Source organism: Tasmannia lanceolata, unplaced genomic scaffold (assembly GCF_043159265.1).
Source record: "Tasmannia lanceolata isolate RefF3 unplaced genomic scaffold, GAP_Taslan_0.1 ptg000012l, whole genome shotgun sequence".
Taxonomy (NCBI): domain Eukaryota; kingdom Viridiplantae; phylum Streptophyta; class Magnoliopsida; order Canellales; family Winteraceae; genus Tasmannia; species Tasmannia lanceolata.
In genome coordinates, this window is record NW_027518689.1 from 41,394,974 (window position 1) to 41,410,688 (window position 15,715).

General features: G+C 44.6%; 2 protein-coding genes and 1 long non-coding RNA gene across 3 annotated transcripts; 2 read left to right on the forward strand and 1 right to left on the reverse strand.

Annotated features, from left to right (window-relative positions):
* Window positions 1-4,071: 4,071 nt before the first annotated feature.
* LOC143887360 (uncharacterized) lies at window positions 4,072-7,485 on the forward strand. Its single transcript, XR_013254140.1, has 3 exons — window positions 4,072-4,144; window positions 6,796-6,985; window positions 7,196-7,485. It is a non-coding gene; the product is annotated as an uncharacterized LOC143887360 (long non-coding RNA).
* A 3,807-nt stretch (window positions 7,486-11,292) lies between these two features.
* LOC143887361 (uncharacterized) lies at window positions 11,293-12,529 on the forward strand. The gene is made up of 2 exons (XM_077391460.1): window positions 11,293-11,726; window positions 11,814-12,529. The coding sequence occupies exons 1-2, from the start codon at window positions 11,322-11,324 to the stop codon at window positions 12,285-12,287; spliced, it is 879 nt and encodes a 292-aa protein (XP_077247575.1). The 5' UTR covers window positions 11,293-11,321; the 3' UTR covers window positions 12,288-12,529.
* A 773-nt stretch (window positions 12,530-13,302) lies between these two features.
* LOC143888816 (uncharacterized) lies at window positions 13,303-15,369 on the reverse strand. Its single transcript, XM_077393214.1, has 2 exons — window positions 14,340-15,369; window positions 13,303-13,955 (listed from the first exon to the last, which is right to left on the reverse strand). Exons 1-2 carry the CDS (start codon window positions 15,367-15,369, stop codon window positions 13,303-13,305), a joined length of 1,683 nt encoding a protein of 560 aa, XP_077249329.1.
* Between the last annotated feature and the right edge of the window lie 346 nt (window positions 15,370-15,715).

Genomic DNA, 15,715 nt, shown 5'->3' on the forward strand with positions numbered 1-15,715 from the left:
TGGAAAATAATGCTTCATTAGGGGTATTGTGGCCATTAAATGCATTTGGGCTAGCCTCTGTAAAGCCCCGTTTCATGCCATTTTTTAGTTTTTGTTGAATTTGAGTTGTGTAGAGATTCTTTTGGAAAGAACTTTGAGGAGTAGATTTTTTTCTCTTTTAGCTTTTATCCCTTGTTTTCTTGAATTGGAATTGAAGATTAGGAATTTTCTAATCTCTTTCTCCTATCCTTTCATCCATTTACCTTGTTTCCTTATAAAATCTAAAATATTTCTTTGAGTTAATCATCAAGAAGAGCACAAAACTCCAAGCCCTATCCAAGAAGTCTAATCCCTGTATAGTTGGAAATCCAATCCACAAGATCATCACAGCTGCTTGCATCAATTGGTATCAGAGCTTAGATTGTAGGAATTTTTTAATTTCAGCCGCTCTCGGAGAAGAACTGATCAAATTTGCAAAAAGAGACTCAGATCCAATTCTCTAACGTATTAAGAAATTTATATATGTGCACCGTTCGTTCGTTCGTCCGTTCGTCCTTCAAATTTCCTTGGCTAGATCGTGGAATACAGCCTTACCTTGCATGGTTGTTTCAAAGACTTCTCCTAGCTCTTCAAAGAATGAAAGCCATGAATTCCTGTTCGTAACAGCCCTCCAAAACTAATCACTGGGCTCTTTGAGAGCGTTTTGGCCAAATTTTCTTGTGTACTTCCAGCAATGATTTATTTGATTCTTTAAGTTTTGATGTCTCTTGTTCACCACTATCCTCACCGTGGATTGAAATCAAATTTGGAAAACCCTTACCAATTTCAGGTTCCGAGTCATCATCCTCTGAATGATCCAGAACCGCATATGGGTTAGATAATCTAATGACATTAGAGTCTAATTTTTTCCCTTCTTCCAACTCTGAAGATTTCCCATTTAAGGTTATGCCTCTGTTCAGAGTTGAGATCATTTCAGCTACAGGCTCAGTTCCAAATTTGTAGTGATATTTGTTCTCTTTATCTTGTGACAATGTGAGCCTTTCTTTGGGAGGGCCATACAATTGCCTGAATGATGAGTGATGTGACTATGATGTTGTACTCAGGGAGGCTTAGGACACATTCTGTACATATATGCACATGACATGGTTTCCTTACACTTTCTCCAATTTACACGTGAGAGAGACTGAGAACCAGAACTCCCATGGGATCTGATTGTTGGCATGGACGGTTGGGATTTCAATCCCCATTGATGGATTTACCTCTTCCACTCAATCTATTTAAGGCTTCTAGAGAAACATTGGCAAACCAATCATCTTCTGGTACTGCACTGCCAACAAAAGATGGATTTTTCATTATGTAGAAAACCAAATATTACAAGGGTCCTTAAATCATTTGGAAAAGTGCAAATGAACAACTTTAATACAACAAACCCCGTCAGATAAAAACATTTCTCAACTCTCAACACAATAGGCTCAATAATGAACAGAACACATGGTTTGGTGATAGAAAAACTGATGGGATTCAAGACTTAAGCAAGTTGGGCATGACCATTAATGGCCCATACAAGTGGCAACTCAAAATATTGTATGAACAAAATGTGAAGCTGATACAGCTGTAAATAAATGAAAATCAAAAGATTCTATGTCTTCCTTTGTCCTTAGAAAGAAGAACATTTTGTTATCTTCCTTATTTTTGTTGCCTTTTCCTTTTTGTTTTTCTATCAAATGGTTCTTTGAAATGATATTTCAAGGTTTTTCAAGGCATCTATTTAATTAGCTGCTCTTATCTTGCTAGAAAAAAAAGATTCTTTATTTTTATTTTTTTGAATGTTAAGATCCTTTATTTTTCCTTCTTTTGGCTCTTCCCCTACCTATCTTAACTACTTCCATAACAGGATTTTTCTCCTTTTGGGGTTTCCTTTTTTTCTCTTTCGCTTTACCCATGGCTGATAATGTTGTTAATGGTTAACAACCCCCATGTTTATGCATTCACTGTGCTAACATTGTAGGAATTCATGAATTTCCTTCTATTCATTTGTTTTCTGATTTTGCAATTAATGATGTGAAAACTATTTTTTTTTTTGTGTGTTTTAAAATCTAAAAGCATGATCCCTAATTTCAAGGTATTGCTGCTGTCTCAAATTCTCAATCTTTTTCTCAATTTCTCTAGGCTAAACTACATCCTGCATCAAGCAAAGAGGATTTTGAAAATCTACATTGCTTATCTTATTTTCTTCTTTTGCAGACCCTCTATGATTTCAAACCACAATAAGCATGGAGGTTCTTGCCTATACCGGCCTAGCAAAGCCTGGGTTTTTATTCTCACATACCGAATTATCCATTCATAGCTTTCATTTCCCCCAGTTTAATCCGTTTCTCAGAGTATCTTAGGTTTTGTTGCTTATGAGAACGTATTTGTGATGATCTGTTGTCCATTATAGAATCTCTTATTTATTTGAATTTTAGGTTTAGCATAGAACGCCAATCAACTTATAAACTATAACGAATCCATTTTGCAAGTTCGTTATTACGGGTAGTTCCTACAAAGGATTGCAATACTTGAATTATCGATGTAGGTGCTACATAGTTGGTTCTCATCCTTCAGAGACTACGAGTGTAATAGGAGCATCCGTCAACAAAAGGATCACCCTAAGATGATCATCTCATGGCTATTGAGGACGAATCAAATCAGATGGTTCTATTTCTCAATCTTTCTGACTTGCTCCTACCGAACCAAGGTCGAAAAGATTGAAAAAGTCAGTCATTCTCACAACCACTTATGAAGGATTCCTCGAAAAGTTAAGGATTAGTAATCCTTCTTCAAAATCGAATGTCCATTATAGAATCTCTTATTTATTTGAATTTTAGGTTTAGCATAAAACGCCAATCAACTTATAAACTATAATTAAGGCCTTTTTTATATAATCAGAATAATGTTCTTATATGTAGTAAACACCCGCAATTTTAGGCTGAAATATAATCTTGCCAACATCTATTTTTACAAAATGATTGTGCAAATATTTTGTTAATTGACCATAATACCGTTCAGATGACTTCATGGAGAACAAGCTTTTCTATTGTGAACTAATTTAGGAGATGAAACCTCCTACTGTAGGCTGCTGTTAGAATCAGTAAGCTTTAGTTGATTTGTAAGTATGAATCTGTTTGCTTGAATCTGTGTGGTAGTTGTGAATTTAGTTGTCATGTTTGGTTTTCCGGTTTTTGTGATTTTTTATGCTGGGTTACCAAGAATCTGTGTATCTAGAGAAAAAAAGTTCACAAGTTACTTTCCCATGCTAGGTGAAGTCTAATGTATTTAGTAATTGACCAGTACCTTGGTGGATATCAATATAGGTGGCATTTCAAAATGCCAAGTATCAAGGATCTGTAACTGATCATCTCAGGAGCGGGCAGTGGTTTGTCCATGTTTAGCATGGGTAAGAGAGAAGCTAACTGTATTTGGTATGGTGTTGAGATATATCTATACATATGCTTGACTGCCAATTTTATTTTAGAGGTGGATCCATTTTTCCCTGGGATTGATACATTTTTGGTGTTTTACCCAATTTGGTGTTCTGTTTTAGAAAAGATGGTTCTAGATGTATGATAGGTGATAACATAACACTTTCAGAGTAAACAAGAAAAGTTCAACCTCAGTTCATGGTTCTGAGAAAGAAAATGAGACCTAGGGGTATTTTTGGCGGATTTTAACCCTTGCGTTTAACTCAGAGGGTTGAAATACATCAAGGAGTCTCATTTCCCTTGAATATAGCATAAATTAGTAAATTTTGGAAAAAAAAAAAAAAATTCCATGACAGTGAGTCAGTAACTTTCACTGCATTTTTGGTCTGTAACTGACAATCACAAAGAAAGTAAGCCACAATAAAATTTTAATCTTTTACATGTCTATAGAATTTAATTCGAATTTCCATGATTTATATCCAAAATTACTAGCATAGAAAATAAACATTTTGCGTTTTATCCTTTTCTAGGACTTCATTTATAGGCTAATCTTGTTTTATTCTGAGGTCCTAATTCTTTTGGTCAGTTTATGTTTTTCTTTTTCATTGATATTTATGGCATTGTGTCATTGCAGATCATAGGGCTGTTGGAAAACAGGGCATATTTTCTGGAGGCAGGCCAAAGCACTCCATGAAGTTTCTCAGGTTTACTATCTTGTCGTCATTAGTCTCTTACCTTTAGGAACCATACTAGATAAGTGACCAAATTGGGCACCCTCATAAATAATGGGCTAAAGGAAAGGATAGCCAAGCTTGGAAGGTCATGAAACCAGCTACAACAGTTTGTAAGGACAATCACCTTACAATTTCAAGCATAGAAGCAAAATTCTATGTACAGTTGCAAGAATTACTTGGGTTAAACACCAAACACGCTCCTCTCATTTAATGTCACTGATAATTGCTTGGGAGGAACCTTTCTATTGGCTACCAATTTCATACATTCACCAAGACACACCGAATGGATGGAGTTACTGATATTTGTCTGTATTTTGGTATTTTCTAAGAATATTTTTGAGAAAAATTTGGCATCGTTTTGTTTCAGTACTCAAGGGTGCCTTAATCAAATGGTAAGGCATCTTTTTTCTGTTATACATTTTTGCTATGCACAGTTAAAGGTTCTTCTTTCTTGATCTTGAAGTACATGAGTTGATACCAAACAGGTTCTTTGGTTAACATTTTAAGACACATTTGAACTAGCTAATGCATATTTTGTTTCATTACAACATTTTAAAGCATACTTTCTTTTGTCGCCCCATGTATCACACAGGGTGTCATGCTAGTATATTTGTATTCAAAGATTACAAGGATCAGATGTTACAAGGTAAATGGAATAGGAAGCAAAGATGAAAACTTAATCGCTTCAATCTTGAAGCATCTAATTTTGGGATTCCATCTTTAGACTTGCATGTAACCAATCCTTGCATGCATGGGCCCGCACAATCATGAGAGGTTGGTCTACTAGCACAATCCTTCTAAACAACTTACTTTCTTCACTATTATTGCATGTCTCTGTTTAGAGGAAATTAAAGGATTACCCTACATTGCTTGACACTCCATATTTAAGTTGAAACTCTACCCATGTGTACTTGGTGGCATATCCATTCCTTAGGTAACCATATTAATGCAGCCTCAATGAGAAGTGGAAACTCCCAGGAAAATAATTCTGAAAATATAAGGGAATCAACTTGAAAAACACCAATGATGTTCTTTCAAAGCAGATAAAAGGGCGGCCCAGCGCACGAGGCTCCCGCCATTGCGGGGTCTGGAGGAGGGCTAGATGTACGCAGCCTTACCCCTGCTTTGGAGAGAGGCTGTTTCCGTGACTCGAACCCGTGACACCAGGTCAGAATGGAGCAACCTTAACGTTGCGCCAAGGCTTGCCCTCTTTCAAAGCAGATGAATGAAAATATTTAAGGTAGTGATATTCAACCTTCCGATTTGAAATCAGAGAACTTTCTTTTGGCGGACTCGACCAATCAAAGAGGGTTTAATCTTGTCAAGTGGGAGGAAGTCTACTGACCTACGTCATCTGGAGGTCTAGACTATTGAAAGCTTGGAACAATGAACAAGGCTCTGTTGGTTCAAGTCAAGGCTTTTCAAAGCTTAGAACAATGAGCAAAGCTCACCTGAGTAAATGGCTTTTTGGAGGTTTGGGGAGGAGCGATCTCATCTTTTCTCTATGGTCATCGAACATAAATACAGGGCTTGCTATGGAGGCTGGATGCCAAGCGATAACTACTGAAATATTGGGGTCATTGTGTATAGGAATATGATGAATCGAAGGATCCCATTTCTCAAAAATATTCACTACAAAGTCTATAAAAGTTGTTCGAATTCAATTCTGGAGAGACCCTTGGTGTAAAGAGGTTCCGGTAAAGGATCTGTTGCCGAATCTTTTTTCAGTTGTAATTAATAAAGAGCCAAGCATCCAGGACTCTTTTGATTGGATTGACTGCAATGACATGTCTAAAATTGATACGTGTGTGGTATGTTTTGTTTTTGGAAAGTGTGTGATATGTTGTCTCAGTTTATTACTCTTAAGTTATTGGTTCAATGCAGTTCACTAAGTGCTTGATAAACTCAATATATCTACTACACTAAGTATAGGTTCAAGTTTAAAAGACACCTATGTTGATGCATGGCTTATTCTACGTTGATCAGAACGGGCCCTTGGTAATTTTTTCATTCTCTTACAATTTTGAGTTTGTGGGGGATTATTGAGTTTCTTTGTTTTTTCTAAAAGACAAGTCATTAGAAAATTCAAAATTTATTTATTTATTTTACATGAAAAGATTTGTGTATTCGGCTATTCGCTATCATTCTTTAGCATTTTAAAACTTGGTTTTACAGCGGTTCGTCATTTCTGCTGTAAAAATGGCTCGTCTTTTCCGCAGTAAAACACATGTTTTACACGGTTTTAAAACTGTTTTTAACACGATCTCTTAAAGATGTTTGGGAAAGATTATTGCATCGTTTAACGTAGCTACCTTTATAGAAATGTCTTAATACATTTTAAAGTAACCATTTGCAAGTAAAGCGTCTCTTCATTGTATCTAAATAGATGGCAACAAATACAAAATGAGTGTTCCTTCATATACATATGATCTTCCTATTTTCTCCTCTCTCTCTCTCTCTCTCTCTCTCTCTCTCTCTCTCTCTCTCTCTGATACATTTTCCAGTTCATCCTCTCTGATCTTCCACATATTATGGGTAACGTAGGAGACATCTCTATTTTTCCACGGGGGACCTTTAAAATTACCACTGCTTACGTTTGGCTTTTCTTGAACGAATACCAGGATCCTATGTCGGTTCTTCCTCATTTTCCGCCTCTTGTTCTTCCAAACTATGGACGCTCCACAAGGCAACATATGTCGTGTTCACAAGGTTTTCAGGCTGTTTGAGTGCACGTCCCTGGGGAGTAGTCATTGTATCCTGGACGCATATGCCGAAGTTTCCATCTGCACCGTTGATTCGTCGAATGATGGGGTACTTGCCTTAAGGACAACAGATTTAGATTCATGTCTAGACTCAACAGATAAGCTCTTTTTTTTCTTTATAGTTTGATTCTTTCTATAATTTGAATTAGATCACTTATGGTTATTCATTTATTTCCGTTGTTTTATTAACATAATCCAAGAAACCAATGTTTTTTTCTCTAACAACTTTCACTCAATCATTTGGCCCAACTCAAAACAGATTGTCACACATTTCAGACTCGGCTGACAGGGATGATGATCTAACAAATTAAGGGGAGAATGCGACATAAAGCCACATCTTCAGACTCAGCTGACAGCGATGATGATGTAACAAATTAAGGGGAGAATGTGAGATAAAGCCACATCTTCTCTTCATTCATTTCAGAACGCATTGGTCAAGGAAATAAGCACAGATGTATTAATTTACAGAAACAGTTCATGCGTTATGAATATGGCCCTGTTTGTTTAAGATTATGACAACCGATTGTGAGTGCCAAACCGATTATTAAATTTGAGTCCAATAATAGGTTTGGCACTCATAATCGGTTGTCATAATCTCAAACAAGCAGGGCCGAAGCTAGACTAGTTAAGATATTTGAATGTCTGCCAGTGAAGACCAGGGACTCATCAAAAAGAACTATTTCTATCTTCTCGTATTATCTGTGGATAGCTGACGACATCTTCCACTCTAGTTTCCATTTGAAAAACTTAGGCATGTTTGGCTACATTGTAAGTCCTTCCACAATTTCTTTCCATGAAAATCAAATGTTGCAAGGTTCTGTAACCCAAGGTAAAAGTTTTTTCAGCTATATAATTCTTCATAAAAAAACCTCCAAAAAGCCAACCCATCGTAGCTGTTTTTTTTTTTTTTTTTTTTGGGGGGGGGGGGGGGAATTTTTCACTAAAAAGTTTTTAAGGGGAATCTATTGTTCTGTTAAGTAAACATGCCCTCCTTCTCAAAACTCCCAAAAAACTTGCTTAAAGTTGGTAGTGTAAAATTAGGGATTTCCACTGATCTTAGTTGATTACAATCAATCCCAAAGTGTGCTTATATAGAGCACTTGGGAAATAAACATAGAATGAAATCTTGATAATTATGAAAGGAAACAATTCTAATCCAACCTACTTTCCTAATCTATCTAGGTTACCTCCTCATTTGCCTAATCTACTGTTAGGCCCAAAATCGGTTAACAGATATGGCAGTGACGTAAGAGCCGAGCTGGAGGGATGTAGAGTCCAGATGAGCTGTATGCTGCACAGAAGCAAACGAGGTCAGAATGACCGACCCGGAGTGTACTCCGGACAGGCCCTTCGACACTCAAGTCAGTATGAGCCGGAGTGAAGAGGGTGTTTTTAAGAGTGGTGGGTGAGATTTTCAATACCCTGATTTATGAGCTTTGAAGGCCCTTTTATAGGGAGAAATTGGGGTAGTTGGGGAGTTAATGCTCCCAGACAGGTGTCGACCAGCTATAGGCTCAAGCTCGCCTACTCTGTGTAATTACCAAACTACCCCCGCTGGTGAGGGTCCTGCGGTGGGCCCTCCTCTAGCCACGTGTTGGAAGCTAACAGGCTGCTGCGCTGTTGCACCCCATCAGTTGCCCCCCAGTTCTCCAAGTTATTATGGTGACTTGGGGAAATATGGTGGGGTACGCTTCCGATCGAGAGTGGTCGAGGCTTGTCCTGAATCTGGAGGCAGTCCGGAAATTGGGGCAGTCCGGAAATCGGAGGCAGTCCGGAATCTGGAGGCAGTCCGGAAAATGGAGCAGTCCGGAAATCGGAGGCAGTCCGGAATTTGGAGGCAGTCCGGAATCTGAAGCAGTCCGGAATTTGGAGGCAGTCCGGAATCTGAAGCAGTCCGGAAAATGGGGCAGTCCGGATTTTAGAGGCAGTCCGGAATCTGAAGCAGTCCGGTAAATGGGGCAGTCCGGAAATCGGAGGCAGTCCGGAATCTGGAGGCAGTCCGGAAAATGGAGCAGTCCGGAAATCGGAGGCAGTCCGGATTTTAGAGGCAGTCCGGAATTTGGAGGCAGTCCGGAATCTGAAGCAGTCCGGAAAATGGAGCAGTCCGGATTTTGTGGCAGTCCGGAAATCGAAGGCAGTCCGGAAATTGGGGCAGTCCGGAAATCGGAGGCAGTCCGGAATCTGGAGGCAGTCCGGAAAATGGAGCAGTCCGGAAATCGGAGGCAGTCCGGATTTTAGAGGCAGTCCGGAATTTGGAGGCAGTCCGGAATCTGAAGCAGTCCGGAATTTGGAGGCAGTCCGGAATCTGAAGCAGTCCGGAAAATGGGGCAGTCCGGATTTTAGAGGCAGTCCGGAATCTGAAGCAGTCCGGAAATCGAAGGCAGTCCGGGCTAATCTTTGTCGTTTAGCGACCCAGTCCGGCTTAGGCCGGACTGATTTTTGTCGTTTTGCGAAACGCGTCATATCCAGTCCGGCTTGGGCCGGACTGCCTTTTGTCGTTTAGCGACCCAGTCCGGCTTGGGCCGGACTGATTTTTGTCGTTTTGTGAAACGCGTCATATCCAGTCCGGCTTGGGCCGGACTGCCTTTTGTCGTTTAGCGACCCAGTCCGGCTTGGGCCGGACTAATTTTTGTCGTTTTGTGAAACGCGTCATATCCAGTCCGGCTTGGGCCGGACTGCCTTTTGTCGTTTAGCGACCCAGTCCGGCTTGGGCCGGACTAATTTTTGTCGTTTTGTGAAACGCGTCATATCCAGTCCGGCTTGGGCCGGACTGACTTTTGTCGTTTAGCGACCCAGTCCGGCTTGCGCCGGACTGCCTTTTGTCGTTTTGTGAAACGCGTCATATCCAGTCCGGCTTGGGCCGGACTGCCTTTGTCGTTTAGCGAAACGCGTCATATCCAGTCCGGCTTGGGCCGGGCTGCTTTTGTCGTTTTGCGAAACGCCTTATATCCAGTCCGGCTTGGGGCGGGCTGCTTGGAACTTATCTCGAAAGTTGTGCCCGCCGTTAATACGAGACACGTGGCACCCCTCGGGCGTCCTCGAGACGTGCGCCCTTCATTTAATGCAAACCGCCTCAGAGAAATCTATATAAGAGTGGGTTTTGCCTTCTCACTTTCACTTTTTACTTTTCCTCCTTCTCCCTTCTTTTTCCTCTGTCGGTTCGGCGAAGTCCAGTTCGGCGAGGGTCAGTTCGGGCCGTGTAGTTTTTGTGAACGGCGGTGGATTCGGGAGCATTCAGTGTGATCCGGTAATTTTTCTTGAGCGCGTCTCATTCATTTCTTTTCCTGCTTTCATGTCTAGTAGCTCTAGTTCTGAGTCCGGTTCGGGGGAATCGTCTTCTAGTAGTTCAGGGTCTAGATCGTTGATTAGGATCGAGGATAGGCCTACTTGGTCACCGGCCCCGAAAATGGCGAGTGTGACTGTTATAGGTAGTGATGAGGAGGGGGAGGACGAGGCGATATTAGACCTGAACACCGCTCCGCTTCTAACGGATAGTTACGTTCCACAAGGGGGGAGTGTTGGTAGTGACGCCGGCGAGGCGTCCACAACGTTTCAACCAGGCCGGGCCGTTGAGGTCGTAGCACGGGCCCGTATGGATGCCAACCCTACCTACAACATACAGGCTCTCAATGAGGAGAACTACCTGGATGAGTCCGCCATGGCAGTGATTAGGGATAAGTACTGCATCCCATCCAGGTTTGGACTGAGGGAGGCGATGGAGGGAGATAGAGCCTGTAACGAGAGCTCCGACATTTGTATATATGACGAGTCACTGAGGGCCGGACTCCGATTTCCTCTACACCCCTTCTTCGCTTCGGTGCTTCAGCATTACGGGCTAGCTCCGGCCCAAGTGGCGCCGAACTCGTGGAGGCTGCTTACGGGGTTTGTATACCTCATTCGGGGCCGGCTTCGGAGGGACTTGTCAGTACCGTTGTTCCGCGCGTGTGCGCAATTGAAGAAGCACAAGGGTGGGGGTTGGATTTACATTAGCCAGCGTCCGGAGATAAAAATGATCACTGGCATTCCCACCTCCATACACCTGTGGAGGAACAGGTTCTTTTATGTTGAGGACACGGAGTCCAGCGAGCCTTGGCCGGTCCCTTTGAAATGGGGAACCCCGGATACAGTCGCGATGAGTCGCAAACCGTTTCTCGAGGGTGAAGATGCGAGAACCCTCGCTCTACTTCGGGATGTGCTGGACCATGAGGGGCCTGTTGATTGTTCAGACTTCCAAGGGGAAGAGGTTTTGGTTGGGTTGGGCCTTAGTACTGCGACCCGGGCACGTACGTAGATAGCCTCCTTTAAAATTCGTCTCTCCGCCCCTTTGTTTTTTTTTTTTTTGTTTTTTGTCCCTGACTGGTTTCGTTTTTGGCTATCTTTCAGAGATGCAGCAGCAGTCGCTAGTGGATAAGATGAGGAAGGGGGCCTTCGGGACTGTCCGTCAGGGCCAGAAAAGGAAGGCTCCAGAGACGGCGAGTCCGGCTCCGACCCAGGACGCACCGCCCCAGCCCAAGCCCAAGAGTTCGGTGAAACTGGTGAGTTCATCCGGCCGGGGCGCAGGATCCTCGAAGACCGTGGCGACGTCTGCTGGCACCCTTCCGCCCCCGTCGAGGCACGGTGATAACGTTTTTCGGCCGAACTGGGCCGTCCAAAAGACTGATTCCGGCCTTGGAGAGAGCCGGGTGGCTGTAGAGATTCAGACTAAATGCATCCTTGACAAAGACAAGCAGCAGGTTCTCCACGAGCCGCCGGCTACGGCCGAAGAGGCCGTATTCTCTTCTCTTTATCAGGTAAGATGGCTGACGAGTACGCTTACTCTTTGCTTCCCTTCTGCTTTGTTTGCTTGTGTTAACACTTGCTCCTCTGCATTTTTACAGATCGGAGTGTACTTCAATGATCTGCGGGGGAAGAGTAAGAAATTCTCCGATGCTATAACTAAGTCTGAGGAGGAGAATGGGAAGTTGAAGAAGGAGGCGAAGGAGCTGAAGAGGTCCGTGGAAAAATCTGCCGAAGAGATCAAGCGGCTGGGAGAAGAATTTGCCGCTCAGCTGGCCGCGCAGAAGGAGGAGGCGACGGAAGCCCTCAACGATCAGAGGGAGAGAGCCCTGTCGAGGCAGGCGACTGCCGTTCAGGAGAAGGAGGACGAACTCCTTCTTCTATCCAGTGAGGCCTACAAGATAGGGTTCTTTGACTGCCTTGGGCAGGTCAAGGATTCCAATCCGGGCGTTGACCTGTCGAGGATGGTTATACCTGATCCACCGACGCTCACTGGCGAGGAGCCGACCGCAGCTGACGCACTCTTGCCCCCGGGGGCAGATCCAGCGCGGGATGGGGGCGATGAGGCGCCCTGAGTTCTTCTCCTCCTCTTTTTTTTTTTTTTTGGCGATTGCGTGATTTCTTTTTGTAATGGCCCCTTGGAGGCCCAACTCCCTTTTGTAATGGTCCTCTGAGGCCCCAACATATGAATGGAAAGAGTTTTTGTTTGTTTAACTCTTCAATGCTTGTCCGTCTCTAGTTTATACTGTTTTCTTTTTGTATGATGCGTAACTATCACTCCAGGTAGGAGTCATGGACTTAGGAGTGGACTCCTAATTCTTTGCCAAGACGAACCATGGCGAAACCAACGTCGAGTACCTTAGTTTTCGTGAACTGGGTTTCGAAGGAGCTTTGGTTTTTGCATCCGGGCTGGTTCCGGACCAGGAGTGGGCTCCCGGTCTTTGCGGAGACGAGCCGTGGCGAACCAAACGTTGAGTACCCTAGTTTTAGTGAACTGGGTTTCGAAGGAGCTTTGGTTTTTGCATCCGGGCTGGTTCCGGACCAGGAGTGGGCTCCCGGTCTTTGCGGAGACGAGCCGTGGCGAACCAAACGTTGAGTACCCTAGTTTTAGTGAACTGGGTTTCGAAGGAGCTTTGGTTTTTGCATCCGGGCTGGTTCCGGACCAGGAGTGGGCTCCCGGTCTTTGCGGAGACGAGCCGTGGCGAACCAAACGTTGAGTACCCTAGTTTTAGTGAACTGGGTTTCAAAGGAGCTTTGGTTTTTGCATCCGGGCTGGTTCCGGACCAGGAGTGGGCTCCCGGTCTTTGCGGAGACGAGCCGTGGCGAACCAAACGTTGAGTACCCTAGTTTTAGTGAACTGGGTTTCGAAGGAGCTTTGGTTTTTGCATCCGGGCTGGTTCCGGACCAGGAGTGGGCTCCCAGTCTTTGCGGAGACGAGCCGTGGCGAACCAAACGTTGAGTACCCTAGCTTTAGTGAACTGGGTTTAGAAATCTGACAGACACGAAGGCATTTGCAAAAAGAGAAGGTCCTTTCATTCACATTCAGGAGATATTTACAAAGTTTTTTTTTTTTGTGTGTCGGCTACTTTGCTACTGATGATATTTGCGAAGGTTCTTCGAGTTCCAGGCATGTGGTAACAGTTGTTCCTCGAGTGTTTCCAGTCTATAACTGCCCGGGCGAATCACCTCTTTTACTCGGTAAGGCCCTTCCCAGGTTGGGGAAAGCTTTCCAGCCTTCTTGGGTTGGGAGATAGCAGCTTTCCTTAAGACAAGATCTCTAAGTCGAAACTCTCTAGGACGTATCTTCGAGTCATGGTAGCGAGATACTTTCTGCTTGTAGGCGGCGACTCTTATTCGGGATTCTTCTCTGGCCTCCTCTAATAAGTCAAGATTCGCGCGGAGCCCGTCACCGTTGAGCTGTTCGTTGAAGTTGGAAATTCTAGCGGACGGGGTGCCTACATCGACAGGTATTACCGCCTCTGTTCCGAAGGACAGGTTGAATGGGGACTCGCCCGTTGGTGTGCGCGGGGTGGTGCGATAGGCCCATAGGACGTGATACAGCTCATCTGCCCATCGACCAACTTTCTCGTCTAGTCTTTTCTTGATCCCTTGTAGCAGGATTCGGTTTGTGACTTCTGTCTGCCCGTTGGTCTGTGGGTGTGCTACAGAGGTGAACCGCTGCTCGATTTTCAGGTCGGAGCAAAACTTCCGAAAGTTTCGGCAGTCGAACTGTTTGCCGTTGTCTGTTATCAGGACGCGAGGAATCCCGAATCTACAGACTACTGATTTCCAGAAGAAGTTCTGCACATTCTGTTCGGTGATCTGGGCTAGAGGTTCAGCCTCCACCCATTTGGTAAAGTAATCAATCGCCACCACTACGAAGGTGCGCCTTCCGGAGGCCGGTGGGAAGGGGCCCAAGATATCCATTCCCCAAATAGCGAAGGGTAGCGGGCTGACAATTGGGGCCATAGACACGGCGGGCTGATGAATGGTGGGGGAGAACTTTTGGCATTTCTCGCATCTCTTTACCAGGGTCAGCGCGTCTTGTCTCAACGTTGGCCAGTACAGACCTCTAAGGAGGACTTTGATTGCCAGGGCTTTGCCCCCCAAGTGCTCCCCGCAAATACCTTCGTGTGTCTCCTGCAGGGCATACGTGGCGTCGCTGGGCCGGAGACACTTTAAGTATGGGAGAGTATAGGATCTTTTGAACAAGTTCTCGCCATCAAGTGAAAAACGGGCTGCTCTTTGGATCACCTTGCGCGCTTCTCTTTTGGCCTCAGGCAGTTTCCCACTACGCAGGTAGTCGACGATCTCATCCATCCAGCAGGGCTCGTGTTCCACCTGCATTATCTCAGCAGCCTTTCTTTCGATACTGGAGGCCTGTAGGAACTCCATGCATATATTCCCGAGAGTCGTGTATCCGGATGCGGCCAGCTTGGACAGTACATCGGCCTTTGTGTTGTCCGTTCTGGGGATTCTGACAACCTCGAAACTTCTGAACTTGGAGGATAGTTGCCGGACCTGGGAGAGGTATTTAATCATTCGCTCATCGCGGGCTTCGTATATACCTTGGATTTGGTTGGCGACCAACTGGGAGTCACAATAAGCTTTCAATCTCTGGGCTCCGGTCTGGACTGCAAGATTCATTCCAGCGAGGAGTGCTTCATACTCAGCCTCATTGTTGGAAGCGCGAAAGCCGAACCTCAAGGCGTAGTCTAGTGTGAAACCGTCGGGCCCGGTTAAAACCAGACCGGCTCCGCAACCAGCCTTGTTTGAAGATCCGTCCACGTGCACTTCCCACAGTGCTTCGGCGATTGAAAAATCATGCTCAACTGGCAGCATGGGGATGGTTCCTGCTCTGGCTTCATCTTCTGCCGGTTCTCCGGCTGTGGTAGTACCTTTCGCTGCTGGGGCCTGGGCGATTTCAGGTTCGGCGATCTGCTGGGGGATGGAGCACTCAGCTACGAAATCTGCCAATACTTGAGCCTTGATCGCGGGCCTGGGCATGTACCGGATGTCAAATTCACTCAATTCCACGGCCCATTTAACCAATCGTCCCGAAGTATCTGGCTTGTGGAGGACTTGTCTAAGCGGCTGGTCAGTTAGGACCTTTATCGTGTGAGCTTGGAAATACGGTCTCAACTTCCTGGCTGCCATTACCAGCGCGTAAGCCAATTTCTCGACCCGCTGGTACCTTATTTCGGCGTCGTGCAAGGCTTTGCTAACGTAGTAGACCGGTTTCTGTTGGCTGCGCTCTTCACGAACTAGGACCGCAGCCAGAGCCAGGGTACTTATAGATAGATACAAGATTAGCTCCTCACCGGGCTCCGGCTTTGTCAACAGCGGTGGAGAGGACAAATACTGCTTCAGCTCCTCGAAGGAGGTTTGGCATTCCTCTGTCCAGGGCGAGGTTTTGAGGCCTTTGACTGCGTTGAAAAAAGGGAGACACCTCTCTGCAGATTTTGAGACGAAGCGCCCCAGCGCGGCTATCATCCCTGTCAGT